We start from the raw sequence: 17,099 nt of genomic DNA, 5'->3' as shown, positions 1-17,099 counted from the left end.
TCTTATCATGCCTTAGGTATGTGGAAAATACTGGCTCACAAAGTTATTTATATATTCTAAATACTAACTACTATAAAATAATTTTTAAAAAATCACATTCATCACTATCACCACCAGTCTCATCAGAAAAGCCTAGGTCTTGGAAAGCTGTCAAGCTCATAGTAGCAAATACTAGTTGTCCAAAATTCTGATTTTTACTTGAAAGCTCGAGTTTTATTTCAATAAATTTCATCATTTGGTTTTCTAAAAGTGAGGGGCTCATTTTGTTCATTTTTTTATGAAATGTCTGCTAAATACCCAAAAATGAATAACCACGGTTGTGTGTCAATCATTCTTCTACTAAAACTGATGTTCCCTGAAAAAAAGAACATAGTTAGCTTACCTTGAACACGTTCAGACATCACACAAATTCCTCTCCTGTTTTCTAACTGCAAACTTGTGGTGAAGATAATATTGTCTACTAGTACACTTTGTTGGCACAGCTTTGATTCACTGCTTAGATCCCAGAAGTTTTATCCAACACTGGTTTCGCACCATGAGTGCAAATTTAACATGGTGAAACAGTCAAAGAACACATTAATATTACAAAAATAGATTTGACCTAATAGAGTCCCCAGAGTCCACTGACCACACCTTGAGAACTACTGGTTTATAGTATCTTCTTTAACTTAATCATTGTGTTTTGCTATATTTCCAGAGCAGCAATAGACTACAGTATTTGTGGATAAGGTTTGCATTAAAGCAATAATAGTTTTCTAACTTAGAGGCATTTGACTAACAGTAAAGCCAGATGTGGAGAAAAATAATTTCAGATTCATCTCTTATTTTAATATTAGATTGCATTACCTATGTGCTGTTTAATTCTTTATAAGCAAAGTGATTTCTGTTATATAAGGCCTAAATTTACATGGAGAAATTAAACTTCATATTTTATTACCTTTGATATTTTTAGCATTTGAGAGTTGAAGTTAAAAGGCTGTTTGAATTAACTGGAATTTGTTGCATAATGAAAAATGAATGCTTTGTGTTTTTCAGGATGTAGAGTTACTGATGAAATTTTGCATTTAGTGCCAAATAAAGAAACTTTCAGACTCACCCTAAGAGCAGTTAAACTATGGGCAAAACGTACGTATCCAAAGTCTTTAATTTTACCTTGAGTTATAAAATTACAATTTTCAGTTGTTCATGGTAGACAGACATAGGAAACTACTGTGGGGGATTGAGGTACAGTAAGTTTTGGAGGGGCTCTTTCTTTTTCAGATGTGACTCTTTTTTTCTTCCATAGGTGAAAACTAAAAGCCCCTGACTCTACATCTTAGGTTTCAGCCAGAGAGTTAGAATGAGTTAGAACTTGAAGAGTAAGATCCTTACTCATCTTCAAGTTCTCCGTAGGCAGAACCATCTTAATCATCTTTATCGCCATCGTCAGCAGTCTAGTATATAATAGGTGTGCAGTAAATTCCTACTGTATCACCTACAGTGATAGTTTTAACATTTTGTTTTTACCTTACAGCACTCTGTATTGAAGGGCAAAGTAGGAGATAAGATGAGTGACTTAGGGTTACTAACAAGAATGATCCTGTCATGAAGGTCTGCTTGTTGATTTTAATGTTTCTATGATGGAAGAGAGTTCCAAGCAAATCTTAGGAGAGCAGTTAAACTTTAAGCTGTTCTTTATACGTGAATGTCATGGATAGTAGGTCCTAACAATAATTAACAACTATATTAATTTTCTAGGACGTGGTATTTATTCCAACATGCTGGGATTCCTTGGTGGTGTCTCTTGGGCAATGCTGGTTGCAAGAACTTGCCAATTATATCCAAATGCAGCAGCTTCTACTTTAGTTCATAAGTTCTTCTTAGTTTTTTCCAAATGGTAAGTAGTCATGTACATATTTTCTCAGCTTACTAACTTCTGCCTATGTGTATACTTATTTGGAAATTAAGAGTTATGCGTATACTTTTTCTGTTGTCTTACATTTGTTTTTAAAAGTTAAATTTTAAACATCAAATTTGAGGAAATGATGGGATACCAGATGGTGCTTTCTTCTAGGGGGTCTGTAAATGTGGGCCTTTAGCTAGTGAGAGTGGTCTTTGCTCTGCTAATTACTAGCTCTATATAGGTTAAAATCTCCTCATCTGTAAAATAGAGATAATAACCATAGCTGTTCCATGTATTTATTAGGAGTATTCTCAGTGAATGTTAGCTGTTGCTGTTACTAAATTATCAGAGTTAAGTCCATGAAAGCAAATAAGAAGGAAAGAAAAATTTCAGATTTAAATTAGTTAAAGTTAATGGGCAAAGCAGTATTTGGCCCTTTCAGAGATCACTGCTTTAAAATAAGCAGTTTTTAACATTTCATGTAGTTCCTGAAATGAGGTCTTACATGAGTTTATTTTCCTATTTCATGTTAGGGAATGGCCAAATCCTGTGCTGCTGAAGCAACCAGAAGAAAGCAATTTGAATTTGCCAGTTTGGGATCCTCGGGTATGTAACTTATTAAAGCTTTCTAGGAAAAGGACACTTCTGTAAAGTGAAAGTTAGAACTTGAAGAGTAAAGCTGTTCCAGTTCATCTTCCTTCTATTTAACTATAGTCCTTTCCCTCCCTCTACTGTGTTTTTTGGTGCAGATAATTTGTGTCTCCAATGCTGATCCAAATGTTATGGCATTAAAAATCACCCGTATAAGACTTGATGAGTGGTTGTATCAACCAGGATATCATAATCTGTTGTTTAAAGCTGTCTTACAAGTAATTAGTTACTAATAATAAAATACTGACATATATAAAACATGTACTTTGCAGTACAGTTTAAAGCAGATTTTCGTGGTCCCACGATAGCAGAACTCTCACCTTGCATTTTAATTTGCTTTTTAGAGTACTCATTCCTGGGTAACCAAGGGGAAGGTGTGGAAAGAGGATAAGGGACCATTGGACCAGATAATCCTCTTTGCACTTACTATTATATTTCCTTGGTTCTAAAAGACCTTTGTTTATAAAGTGTACCATCAATTTAAGTTTGACTATCATACACATCTGACTTCAGAAATAAATGTAGTTGGGGAGGGGAAATGTTCTTCTTAGAATTGAGGAAATGTAGCATTAAAATATATTTCATATTCTTCAGACTTTTGGGGAAATGAAGTGAGGACAACTGAAATAGGAGAATAGATCAATTATTCTGCTTCTAATTTCACAGGTAAATCCATCAGATAGGTATCATCTCATGCCCATAATCACCCCTGCCTACCCACAACAGAATTCTACGTATAATGTGTCCACATCAACTCGAACAGTAATGGTAGAAGAATTTAAACAAGGTAAACCTGTTAGCCCTGTTGCCCTATACATATTCCCACAAGTTTTGGTTGACAACAATTTTATTCTATTGCAGTTATGCCTATTATTTCTAAAAATTCTTTCAAATGTGTTTTTTCAGTAATTGGTTTTGCAAAGTATGTGATAATATTAAAAGGCCAAAAATGGAGCCACTCCAGTCTGGTTGAAATTGACTTTTGTGTTCTAAGAAAGAACATAATAAATTTATACTTTTTTTTTTTTTAACTTAGGGATTTGGTGGGGTTAGAGCTTTGAGGGAAGGGTAATACAGGAGCTATGATGCTGAGTGATGCTGAATTTTCAGAATCTGTGTTTCTTTCTGTATTTAGGTCTTGCAGTCACAGATGAAATTCTTCAGGGGAAGTCAGATTGGTCCAAACTACTTGAGCCACCAAATTTTTTCCAAAAGTATAGGTATTTGAAATTTTGCATTTTGTGTGTGTGTGTGTGTGTGTAAGGAAGAATATTAAACTTACAAAGTTAATACATAATAGGTGACAGTTGTCACTTGAATAGTTCAAGTGAGGTAGACAATAGGTTAGCAGAAACCCTAGGTGATAAGAAAAGTCTATACTCTAGTAGTATCAACCCAGTATTTGTGGGGTTTGGTTTTAGTGAATGGTTTTTAATTAGAGGGTCTAGAAATAATTTTGTGAAAATCAGCGTGTTTTAATTTTCATAAATGTGTGCCTGTGTTAGCTTTTTTGTTCATTGGGAGGGAGAAAGAAAAAGTAATGATGAGGAGAAGGAAATGGCAACCCACTCCGGTGTTCTTGCCTGGAGAATCCCAGGGATGGGGGAGCCTGGTGGGCTGCCGTCTGTGGGGTCGCACAGAGTTGGACACAACTAAAGTGACTTAGCAGCAGTGACTGTATGTTTGTGTAAAATGGCATGACCATGTTGAATGTATAAGTTTGTTAATTAAATTTTCTTCTAATAAAAATTTATTATGAAAAAAAATTTTTTTTTAAATATCAAATAAACTGTTCACCTCTGTTGAGTCAATTAAAAAAAAAAGAAAGAAAAAGTAATGATGGAAAGTCAAACTCTAACAATGATTTATGGCTTTTTCCCCCCTGATTGTTGCTGAAAATTCTTTACAGACATTATATAGTATTGACTGCCAGTGCATCAACAGAAGAAAATCATCTAGAGTGGTAAGGCATTTCAAGTTCTCTGCCTACTATGTAATGATAACATATTTATATGATGCTTTATCATTTCTAAAACACTTTCTTACTTTTCAATTATTAAATATCATAGTGACTGTTGTACTTGACCATGGAGTATCAATGTTTAAGAAATGCCATCAAATTAATGTTTCAGAATTGAAAGTGACATGAGATAAGGATATATGCACAGACTTTTGCTTTTTGTCACTTCTCAGAGTCAGATTTAAGCAAAATTGTGAGGCATTTGAATGATTCTGATACCTAGTATATAACCATAATGTCTACACAGAGACACATATATATACACACATACTCCAGTCATGACTATTTTCACGGCCCTAAAAGGCAGTATTTTAGATCAAGAGTGCATTAAACAGATCTGTCCTTCTTGAAAAAGAAAGGGGAGGAAACAGAATTCACTAAGTAACTTTTCATTTACTTGAATGATATTCTAAACAGGGTCTCTTAATACACTGGACTGAATTTTTTTAATGAACATGTAAAGCTAGATTTAGAAAATGCAGAGGAACCAGTGATCCAATTGCCAAAAATCATTTGGATCATAGAAGAAGCAAAGGAATTCCACAAGAATGTCTACTACTGCTTCATTGACCTCTCTAAAGCCTTTGACTGTTGTGTGGATCACAACAAACTGTGGAAAATTCTGAAAGAGATGGGAATACCAGACCAACTTACCTGCCTCCTGAGAAACCTGTATGCAGGTCAAGAAGCAACAGTTAGTACTGGATATGGAACAACAGACTGGTTCAAAATTGGGAAAGAGAGTACGTCAAGGTATTGTCACCCTGCTTATTTAATCTATATGCAGAATACACCATAAGTGCTTGCCTGGATGAATAACAAGCCGGAATCAAGATTGCTATGAGAAATATCAACAACCTCAGATATGCAGATAATACCACCCTAATGGCAGAAAGCGAAGAGAAACTAAAGAGCCTCTTGATGAAAGTGAAAGAGGAGAGTGAAAAAAGCTGGCTGAAAACTCACCATTCAAAAAATGAAGATTATGGCATCCAGTTCATCATTTCATGGCAAATAGATGGGGAAACAATGGAAACAGTGATAGACTGTATTTTCTTGGGGTCCAGAATCACTGCAGATGGTAACTTCAGCCATGAAATCAAAAGACGCTTGCTCCTTGGAAGAAAAGCTATGACCAACCTAGACAGCATATTAAAAAGTAGAGCCGTCACTTTGCTGACAAAGGCCTGTATAATCAAGGCTATGGTTTTTCCACTGGTCATGTACAGGATGTGAGAGTTTGACCACAAAGAAGGCTGAGCACCAAAGAATTGATGCTTTCAAACCGTGGTGCTGGAGATGACTCTTGAGAATCCCTTGGATAGCAGGGAGATCCAAGCAGTCAGTCCTAAAGGAAATCAGTCCTGAATATTTGCTGGAAGAACTGAAGCTGAAACTCCAATACTTTGGCCACCTGATGCAAAGAGCCAGTTCATTGGAAAAGACCCAGATGCTGGGAAAGATTGAAGGCAGGAGGAGAAGGGGACAGCAGAGGATAAGATGGTTAGATGGCATACTGACTCAATGGAAATGAGTTTGCTCAAACTCTGGTAGATAGTGAAGGACAGGGAAGCCTAAGTGTGCTGCAGTCCATGGAGTCACAGAGTCAGACACGACTTAGCAACTGAACAACAAAATCATCATAGCTAATATGCTATTTGGTTTACTTGGATATAGCTTCCACATTTAACATTGAAAATTCTTATCTGTGTTTTTATTTTAGGGTTGGGTTAGTAGAATCTAAAATACGTGTACTTGTGGGAAATTTGGAACGGAATGAATTTATTACTCTTGCCCATGTAAATCCCCAGTCATTCCCAGGAAATAAGGAACATCATAAAGAGTAAGTTAATTATTTTTTAATATTTTATTTCTTAAATAATGTTACCTGACGTGTATATTTAAGATCACTTATAAGATTGCCATGTTACATAGCCGTTATTGCTGTGTAACAGGCACTGATGGATGATGATAAATCGTGTACTTAAGCATAAGTGATCATGCTTAAAACTTAAGTACATGTTGGGAATTCTGTGGTGGCTGAGTGGTTAGGACTCTGACTCTCACTGCCCAGGGCCCAGGTTCAGTCCCTGGTCAAGGAACTAAAATCTCACAAGCCACATGATGAGGCCAAAAAAAAAAACCAACCAAGTACGTACTATGTTGGTAGCCCACAGACCTCAACAATCCTTAAATACATAGTCAGTCATTTTCAAAGCATTTAATCTGCTTTATAATAACACAGGATAACTTAACATTTTTTTTTAAGAATTTGGCCAAACCATTGAAATTTGTATTTGTGCTTCCATAGAGACCAAGTTTTAATTATCAAAAAGCATCTGTAAAATTATTAAAAATTAATGGAAATTCTTAAATTTTATTTTATAGCAACAATTATGTATCAATGTGGTTCCTTGGAATAATTTTTCGGAGAGTAGAAAATGCAGAAAGTGTTAATATAGACTTGACATACGATATACAGTCATTTACTGATACAGGTAAGACTTTGTCATCATAGAGCTGTGGCACTCAACCTTGGCTGTAATGCAGTATCCTCTGTCTAGGATCTGGCTGGCTGTATTTTTATAAAGTTCCACATTTGGTTAAATGAACATGAAACATCTATATTGTGAAACTCTACGCTGCCCTTAAAAAAGTAAAGGCATGATGAAACAACTTACAAGACCTCTTGGGGGAGGAGGGAGGTACAGACCAGTAGGTATGGTATAGTATCATTTATATAAATCAGTAAAGAAATGCATGCATTTTTGCTTAAAAATCATAGACTATCTCTGGAAGGATATATAGTTTTTAATAAAAGAAACTGGCAGAATTGCTTTTAGGTCAAGGAACTAACTGGGTGTGTCTGACAGAGGCAACTTCACTGTATACTCATGAACCCTTTGAGTTTTGTACCATGTGAATATATTAACTTTTAAAACAAAAAGAAGACTAAAGAAACTCTAGATTTTTAGTGTGTACAGCCAGTGTTTATAACCAAAGTCATAAAGATTACTTATTTTTTGACCTTTATTTTACATGAAATAAGTATCAGTCAATACAGGCTTGCTGAATATGTTTCAGAATCAGTGAAAAGAATCTTATCTTCTAAGACCATCTCTGTGGAATATCTTAATATATTTGTTATAAATGTGGGCTTGTCTTAATAATATGGAAACTACATTTATACTATATTCTTGGTTAGCTCATCTGAGTTTTTCTTTTGAACTAGCACTCATATTTATCATGAAAATGCAGGTTTCTCTGCATCACCTTACAACTACTGAATCATAGGCTCTGGGAGTGGAGCCAGAAGTCTGCACATTGAACATGCACTCTTGAGGGTTCTTTTATAAGCAATCTGGAATGAAAACATAGATATTTTTCCATTCTAATTTGGACTCATTTTTTCCAAAAGGAAGGGGTTGGGAACCTCTGTTTATTACAGATTTATAAAATGTTCTCCAGATAGAGATATTGAGGCCCCAAGAGATTATATAATTTGCATTTCACAGTAGATACTGTGCAGAAGAAACCTCCCACCCCTCTCTTAGCTTATCATATGAGTATTCACAATTAACACACACTAAATAATTTATATAATAGTTAATAAAACTGACTTTCTTACAAGGGGTGAGAAGCACCAGAGTGGGAATCTGGGGCTATGTGTATTTCAGTATTGGCAGGGCATTCAAGGCTGTTGAGTCTTGCTTACCTACCTGGATGATAAGGATGTACTTCTAGATGGTTTCTCATGTCTAACAGTCTATGACTCGTATAGTAAAAGAAGCTTCATGGAGGAGGAGAGCTTAAATTGCATCTTGTGTATATGGTATTAGGATTAGCTCAGATTTGGGCAGGTAGTAATGAGAAGAGATTGCCCTTAGGGAAAATAGCAGAAAACAAGATTTTGGAAAACTTTTATCCATACATTAATTTTGTTAGTGAGATTAGATTATGGGAAAGTCTTACAAGTTGGACATGAGGAAACTAGTCAGTACTTGAAAAGGATTGTGATGTTGTGAAAATGTTTTGGAAGTATGTGTGCTGTAAGAAGAATGTGTTTTTGTGTAGTAATGTGGAGATACTGAAGGTTCGTATTTTAGAAAAACAAAATAGCACCCTTTCTTTAGAAAGGAGTTTCCCATTTTAACATACTGACTTTTGTTACAGTGTACAGACAGGCAAACAATATTAACATGCTAAAGGAGGGAATGAAAATTGAAGCAACTCATGTTAAAAAAAAACAACTTCATCACTACCTTCCTGCAGAAATTCTTCAGAAGAAGAAGAAGGTGAGTTTGTACTCACCTCTCCAGTCTGAACCCAGACACATGATCCTGGGCCCAAATCTGCATTTCGGCAGCACCCAAACCTATTGAGAAGGTTTGGGAAAGTACAGGCAATTCAATCTAGGACTAAAATCTTAACCTTCATTAATCACAAAATATCTTTTGTTTTATATGTACTTCAGAATTGAAACCATTTTTCTCATTTACTTATTGAAATCCTAAAAGCTTTTCCCCTGTTTCAGCAAAGTCTATCTGATGTCACCCGAAGTTCAAGTGGACCTCAATCCAAAAGATCATCTCTGGATAGCAATTGTTTGGACAGCTCCAGAGACACTGATAATGAAACACCTTTTAATTCCCCAGTGTCTGCAAACAAGCCTTCCAAGCCTGATATTCCTCCTTCAGGGGAGACAGAGAGGTCTGCATTTCAAAATTTTCCTTTCAGTCTTCAGTTTATTTGAGGATAATACAAACTTGTGTACTTTTGCTAAATATCTTTTAACTGTAAAAAAAAAAATTTTGTGAGTTACTAGTCAGTTTCTTATTTAGAATTACTTGACAGTTTGTGGAATCCTGTGGGATGTGTTCTAGGTTTATGAATATATGGGAATATTAATAGGTAAGTAAACAGAAATGTCCAGGTTTTCTCTTTAATTTTTGCTGTTAATTCTCACTGGGTCCTCTTCCTTCCCCCACTGTTTTTTTTCTTCCTTTGGTGAAATGTTAAAGTAGGAGTACTTGAAAGAAGTAATTTAAACATTTAGTTAAGGTTTTAAATACATACTGTTTAAATAATTTAATAATGATTATGTAACACTTTTTATAGGAATAATGCTGAGCCTGCTGCTGTAATCGTGGAAAAGCCACTGAGTGTCCCGCCAGCTCAAGGGCTATCTATTCCTGTCATTGGTGCAAGTAGGTATCTACACTTTTCTTAGTTATGATTCTATTACATCTGTATTTAATTACTAAAACCTTTCTTTTTTCCTTTTCAGAAGTCGACTCTGCATTAAAAGCTGTATCACCCCCAGCTGTGTGTACCATTCCTACGGTAGTAGGACGAAATGTCATTCCTAGGGTCACACCTCACAACCCTGTCCAGGGGCAGCCACATCTAAATGGGATGTCAAATGTAACCAAGAATGTTACGCCTAAAAGACCCCACTCCCCATCCGTAGATGGGTCCTCTAAGAGGTTGAAAGACATAGAAAAGGTATGATTACAGAGTCAATGGTGATTCCGTAGTCAATTTTTTTTTTCAAAGTAAACTTAAAATAGTGGTAAAGAAGCTCACAGTTCTTCATAGTTACCTTAGTATTCCGTTAGGATTTGACCGTTTAAAAAGAATATTTACCTAAACCCTAATAGGATAATGCTAATTGTTCATTCTGAATTCAAACTAATAATGTGTCTAAAAATTTGAATGATTAGTCTGAGTTTCTCCTTGGCTTACGTAAAAGTCATTATTGGTAACTAAATTAATTTATTGAGTTAATAATGGTGATCTCCTCTGCCTCCAATAGGTGGTGGTATAAGTACTATCATCTCAGTAGATCAAACTGTAGAAATTAAGGGTGTCAATTAAATTCAATCTGATTTAAATTATCTTTGCTCACCAAACCTGTTTGTAAAAGTTTTGACATTAGCCTGGTCACTAATCAGTTTCTTATTTTATATAGACTTATATGGTTTTATAGATAATAAATAGCACCTATAAATACATAGTACCTATTTAATAGGTAATAATAGCACCTCATTTTAATGTTTATATTTTAGTTTATTCGACTTGAATCAACGTTTAAGGAATCACGTGCTGCTGAAGACAGAAAAAGAAAATCAGTGGTAAGTATATTAATAGTGTGCTTAAAAATACTTAAAGAGCCATGTACCAGGAAAAGTACTATATTCAAAAGTAGATCAGATTTATCTCTTAACTTTTAGTTATGGCTTATATCATGTAGAAATAAATATTTGCATATAGGAACGTTTTCACTTGTATGTAATTCTGTTTTTAGGATGCCATTGGAGGAGAATGTATGCCTATTCCAACTATTGATACATCACGCAAAAAGGTAACAGTCTAATTTGTAAATAAAATGCACAAGTACGAGTTCATAGGTAATCTACAGGTACAAAAAGCTCATTAAGAAGAGCCTAGCACTTAGGTGAAGGAAAGAATTAATAAGATTTTGTCCGTATCCTCCATATCAGCAGTGTAGTTGGAAGTTGGGATGGAAATAGCAGAGTATATGAGCCTAAATGTATGTATCTCAAAAGTCTAGAAAAGAGGGAGTTGTTCAAGATTTCATGATTTATTCAAGGTATGTCCAACTTTTGTTTTTAAAGAAGCAGTTTAGTGCTCAGCACAGTAATTCCTGCCAACACTTGATAGTCTTTTGTTGTACCCCATTGCTTACTGTGAAAATCAGGCTTGATAGTTGGGGACCATACTTACTAATATTTTGGAGGAACCAAATATACTGGTGTATAGAGTAAGTATCTTTGAAATATGAGCTAAAGAGCCCCTAAATCTTAATTTAAATATTTATTTTCAAGGGATTAACATTTTAGCTAGTAATGTAGGTTCTCGTGTTTCTTGTTGTAGTCAACTGTCACCCTGCCAGATTCCCCAGGATGTATTGGCAGTTCTAAAGCAAAATAGAAAATGTCCTCATACTTTCTATTAGTTGTAGAATTTACACAGTTTAACATAAGAGCAAGTTAGAAAAAATAGAGGTGTATAATTATATAATGTATGGTAGTGGAAGAAAAAATTTGAGGTGGATATTAAAGTGTGAAATGAAATGTCTGAGTTTTACTTTAAAAGATTTCAAGTATAAAGGGCAAGCGGTATAACCCAAACAACTACGGCAAAATTTTAATAATGTCTGAGTCTTCATTGTGGCATCTTCATCGTCCTTTCTATTCTTTTATGCATGTCTGAAATTTTTCATGTTTTTTAATGGATGCCCCTATAATACAATTGTTTAGCCAAGGTAACGTGAAAGGAGGATTACTTCTTGCAGTCTTCTCTTAATGACTTGAAGCTTACATATTGTGTTTCCATCACACAACTATTTGTATTTTAGGTTTCCATCTTTGTTTCTCAGTTTCATAGACTTGCCTTCATTATGTAATACTCTTTAATGTCTTCAAAAGCCTTCATAGAGATGTTACTGAATTGTACCATCACTAAAGTTACCTACCCTGACTGCAAAGTCAGTTTTCCTAAAAACTTAATTACCTCACAAGTTGGGTTATTCTCCATGAATGTTGTACAGAAACTAATTGAGGGATATAACTCGATGTCAAGTTTCCCTCTGTATACACACTCATTTCTCACCTTGCACCCTGAGAATTTCGTGTTTAGTGACTGTAGTCTTCCTGTTTCTCTTTACTGTTGCCTGACTCTGAGGAGGACTTTGTGCATTTCTCAGTGTAGAAGTGTCGACTGATTTTACACAGCCCTCTTTTTTATTCATACAGCCCTCCCACTTCTGCCCTTTCCCTGTCCCTTTGCTTTTCACCTGTTTTTAAGTCCCCCAAACAAGAAGTACCTATGAACATCGGGAGAAAGTATTCAACGCATACTTGAGTGTATAGGAACTTAGAGCTCTTGGCAAAAAATTCAGACTTTTGTTACTGTTTTACTCACTGGACCTTTATAATATGTATTTGTTTTTCCTTCTTTGTTTCTATTTCTTTCTAACAGAGACTGCCCAGCAAAGAACTACCAGATTCATCATCTCCAGTTCCAGCAAATAACATCCGTGTCATCAAAAATTCCATTCGGCTGACCCTAAATCGGTAAAAGCAGTGCCTCCTTACTAAAGTGAATATGCAATCATTTAGTGGCATAGATGCAGCCACTCTTAAGGATAGAGTGAGCTGTCACACATAAGATAAGGTGAAAGTTACAGTCATCCGCCTAACGACCTTGAAGTGTTTTTTTGAACTCTCACACTTTGACCTGCAGATGCTGTAGCATTCTCTCATTGATTGCTACATACACTTCTCTGAGGATCACCTGCTATCAAATTGTCATCTGCAGTCTTATGGCTTTGCGTTGGAGGTTTTACTGCCTTAACTTTCGATGCTTGTTTCTCTGTTATGGGAACCAGTTCTTGGCTCTTTGGACACTCATAAAACAAGTCCTGAAATATCCACCGCCCCCGCCTTTTTTTAAGTCTTATGTTGTAATCATTGTATAGAACTGAAAAAAATTGAAGAAAAAAAAAAAAAAAGTCTTGTAATTTTCCAAATGTTAACACATTTACTTTAGCATTGAAGCCACTTTGTGAAACCTGAGATAAATGAATGTGAGGTATCTTTTCTGCTTTCCTCATTTGTGTAGATGTACTTTTTGTCTGTTCTGTTGATTTAAATTATTTTTTCTCAGATTGGCACATGAAATATTTAAATTTTATTTTTTTGTGCCTTTCTGTCCAAATGTTGCGTAGTTACCAGGGAGGATTAGTCCAGTGATTACATAAGAGTTGGGCACCACAAATTCTCTATATTTTGCCTCCTGTGGAGGCCTTTGAAATGCATCTTTATTAAGAATCAAAATATAACCAGAATACTGAAAGTCAGTATATGAACGGTAAAATTATTACATAACCTATCTCATGCCATTCTTGTTAGTTGACTGGTATTTTTTACTGAGGAGCAACTCAATCTGGCATCAACAATAAAGATACTTTAAGTATGGCAAGCTTGTATTTTTGACGTGTACAATTTAACTTGGCATGATAATTCCTGACCATTACGTATCCCCACAACTTCAGTTTCTTCACGGACTAGGCATGCAGAAATAAGCAGTGGATTTTATTGAGACCTAAAGGCATTTTTGATGACATTGTTACCAACCATTAATTGGCTCAGGACCTTTGTAATTTTTATTTAAATATGAGTTGTCTTTTTTTACACTGCTTTTTTCAGTCCTTTTCTTAATATTTTTTAAGTTTCATGAATGCATGCTCCATTTATTGAAATCCATAACCATGTAATTCTTGTAATATGTTGATTCAGTGTTTTGTAAATGAAGTCGTATGTATTTTCAGAGTATTTTTGTATGTACTGTAAGATACCATCTTTTCAAAGAGAAAACTTTAAAACCTTTACTGTCTCTCTTTAGTCTAATTTTTTAAATATGGATTATGCTTGAATTAAAATGAAAATGTATAGATTACACAGCCAGGAATGCTGGTATATATTACCTTCCTCAGCTTGCACTCACCATTTAGCGGGTCTAGTAGGGAAAACAAAATGGTACGTTTGAATAGTGCAGGGAGAAGCCCTTAGTTGTATAGTTTATAGGACACACGGGATGCCATTTAGCCATTGGAGTCACAGTTCATTTCTTCTTGCAAGCCCTTTACCATTGAGCTGAAATGACTTGAATTCTGATTGTCAGAGAGCAGTATCCTTCTTCTCCCCTCCTGTTCCTGACCCCTACCTACATCTCTGAAATGGAAATTCTAGTGTTTACTTCTAAGTTTTCCTTTGTGAAAGTTAAAGAATAGCAAGGAGAAAACAATGGTTGTTCCCTTATTTATTTTGTACATAGGAAAAGACGAGAATGAAATCCCATGACCAAATGGTAGCTTCCTTGGCAAAGCTGTTTTTTTAGCTGACCCTTGTCCTTTATTCAGGTATTTTGAGCTTTGTTTCATAAATATTCTGTTTGAGCAAAAATACATGATTATGAAAGGACTGAATAACTGTCATGTGACTCAAAACATTAAAAACTTCTTTAAGGGCTTTAAGAATTCTTCATACATAGATCCAAGTTTCACCTACTATGTAAACCAATTCTTTGGAGTAACTAGCGGAGTTTCTCTTTAATAAGAAAGCAACAGGCCTAACCTTTGTACTATAGTATAGTCATATCTCTTGTTTTAAGTGTCCATTTGACATGGGGTTAAAGACATAGCCAAATAACTCCTCAGAGACAGTATTCTTCAACCTGTTTGCTGACTGGTTTGGGGAATTGATGAGATGCTTTTGAGATGGTGGGTTTGGTCAGAAATGAAGTGTTTTCTATCCCAAACAGTAGGTAGATCAGTACAGTTGATCCTTGAACAACACAGATTTGAATTACACAGGTCCTATATGTATATACTACAGAGGTCCTATATGTTACCTATACATATTTTTTCAATAAATAGTACTTGTATTTTTATCTTACAGATCTTTAAGTAGGGGAGATCACAATATGTAGAATCAAAAGAACTAGGGTTTGAGTCATGATTCTATCCAAACTGTTTCAGCTTCCTGCCCTTGGGTGAGTCATGTATCAATTCCTATGTTTTTGAGACAGAGTTAGCAGTACAAGTGTTTTCAACTGGGGTGAGGGGTTCAGCACCCCTACATTGTGCAAGGGTCAGCTGCACATTTTGTCGTCATGGTAGGAGATGGGGTTCCAAGTGAGTTAAGAGGGGGGCGTGATCTGTGACTGTGTGCTATGTTCAGAGGCGCTAGGCGAGTGTGTTTGATTCTGAGGTGTGTTTTATTTCAAGAATAACTAGAAATATATTTTACAAAGTCGAATAACCTGTTCTGTATGTAGACAACACATTCATTTTCATGACGGTATTAAATTTTAATCTTACTTTTCAGTGACTGGCTCTAAAGAATTATATATATCAAAGAAACGATTATCTGCTAGTTTAAACCTTAGGGATTTAACTAATTTGAGAGACAGGATACATGGCTTAAAACCTTGTAAAATTAGGGGAAGAGGATTTTACAAGACTGTGTTTACAATAAGAGTTTTTGTCTTAAGACAGCAATTTGGTAACATTAAAATGCTTACTGTCCTATATAGGCACAGAGAAGTGAAGACAAACAGTGTCAAAATGGGCTAAACTTATTTTCCACGGTGTCCACCACTTGAAAATAGGAACTCCCAACTTGCAAGATCATGGACTGTAGGGAATCCCTTGTAAATATATATAAGAAGTTTCTGTTCATATGCATATGTCTGAGGGGAAGTTCATACTTTCATCAGTTCTCAAAATGGTTCATGACACTAAGAAAAAAAAAGTTAGGGACCACAGCTTTACAGGATTGAATAATCCCAAACTTTGGAATTTTCTTAAGATTTTTCTGTGGTATATTTCTGAAAATGTACTGTGGCTCTTAACTAGTAAAGTGGGCTAATGAAAGACTCTGGAATACTAAATTTCTCTTTTCGAGTTTTCTTTATATATCTCAGATGAAACTTTATCAGTATTTAGAAAAAGCTTTATGATTGGATTTATAAATGTCTTCATGTTAACTTCAATTCATTTAACAGGGTCAAACCAACAAATTTCAACGTAGGAATGATCAGAGTAGAATAGCTTAGAATAATCATTAGAAATGGTAAAAAGCAGAATTAATCATTAAAGATCCTTAAAAAATAATAATTAAAGATTCTAATCCTTTGATTTGGTAGCCTTAAATTTCTTATTCCTCCATGTTTGTGGTTCAGACTGAACAGACCAATAAATAGAACTTTAGTGTAAAAAAAATTTTTTAATAAAAAAATTATGTGAGTGCATAAATAACTACCTATTAAACCTTCCAAAGCTTGGAATTTAAGTCATGATAATAGTGATGAATATAGTGCAAGCAATAGAAAAAAGCCAGTCTCAAAAATGGTAACTATTTCCTTAGGATTTTTTAAAAGAATTGTACAAGGTCAGAGCCTTCCCAGATTTCCTATTTTTTTCTGGAGTTTTATATTTGAAGTTAGCTGAACATAAGATTATCATCAGGCTTGCTCTAATTTTTTAATGTATTGCTGCATTTTTAGCAAGGACCCAAGTAATTACCTTAAAAAGTACTTAGGATATATTTGAGGTAAATGGTGCTACATCACTTCACAGTATTAATGTAAAATGAATGCAGCTGCTGCTCCTTTCTAGTTAGCTGTTTGTGTAATTCATATTAATTTTCCTGCCTTTTATTTGGATTGTCTGAATTTCTTAGTTGTACACACAAGCCTCATTATCTGTCTGGAATAAGTAATATAATAAACTTGCTTTGATAAATAGGTATTGGTGATTGACTGATATTATTTGGGAGTAACTTAAAAGTACCAGACGTCTTTACTTATATTTCAGACTGACAGCCAGTTAGTTGGTCATTTACCTCTCAGACTCTTTGGCAGATAATGGGATCCACTACTTGCTTAATACAAAAGCAAATCTCATATGCAGTTTGCCTTACACGGAATATCTGATTAAATATTAGCAAGCAGTAGCAT

General features: G+C 35.0%; 1 protein-coding gene across 5 annotated transcripts in view; it reads left to right on the top strand.

Annotated features, from left to right (window-relative positions):
* PAPOLG (poly(A) polymerase gamma) overlaps positions 1 to 16,888 on the top strand; it is a 33,984-nt gene extending 17,096 nt beyond the window's left edge. For 4 of the 5 annotated variants that reach the window (XM_086326785.1, XM_086326784.1, XM_086326787.1 and 1 more), the window contains 16 exons: positions 1,036 to 1,125; positions 1,738 to 1,876; positions 2,416 to 2,488; positions 3,200 to 3,320; positions 3,669 to 3,753; positions 4,443 to 4,496; positions 6,277 to 6,396; positions 6,942 to 7,051; positions 8,727 to 8,848; positions 9,088 to 9,263; positions 9,672 to 9,760; positions 9,841 to 10,058; positions 10,622 to 10,687; positions 10,861 to 10,917; positions 12,558 to 12,652; positions 12,822 to 13,966. In XM_086326785.1, the coding sequence (XP_086182911.1) occupies positions 1,036 to 1,125; positions 1,738 to 1,876; positions 2,416 to 2,488; positions 3,200 to 3,320; positions 3,669 to 3,753; positions 4,443 to 4,496; positions 6,277 to 6,396; positions 6,942 to 7,051; positions 8,727 to 8,848; positions 9,088 to 9,263; positions 9,672 to 9,760; positions 9,841 to 10,058; positions 10,622 to 10,687; positions 10,861 to 10,917; positions 12,558 to 12,652; positions 12,822 to 13,056 (1,850 nt within the window). In that variant the 3' untranslated portion in view covers positions 13,057 to 13,966. Of the gene's footprint in view, positions 1 to 1,035; positions 1,126 to 1,737; positions 1,877 to 2,415; positions 2,489 to 3,199; positions 3,321 to 3,668; positions 3,754 to 4,442; positions 4,497 to 6,276; positions 6,397 to 6,941; positions 7,052 to 8,726; positions 8,849 to 9,087; positions 9,264 to 9,671; positions 9,761 to 9,840; positions 10,059 to 10,621; positions 10,688 to 10,860; positions 10,918 to 12,557; positions 12,653 to 12,821; positions 13,967 to 15,674 lie in introns of those variants that run through there. The other variant, XM_086326786.1, reaches the window with a different exon arrangement.
* Positions 16,889 to 17,099: the final 211 nt, after the last annotated feature.

The sequence above is a fragment of the Bos grunniens genome, chromosome 11 (genome assembly GCF_055505025.1).
Source record: "Bos grunniens cultivar Pamir isolate PY7600 chromosome 11, Bosgru_T2T1.0, whole genome shotgun sequence".
Lineage (NCBI taxonomy): Eukaryota > Metazoa > Chordata > Mammalia > Artiodactyla > Bovidae > Bos > Bos grunniens.
The sequence above is the reverse complement of the archived record's forward strand: the minus strand, read 5'-3'. Positions and strand labels throughout refer to the sequence as shown.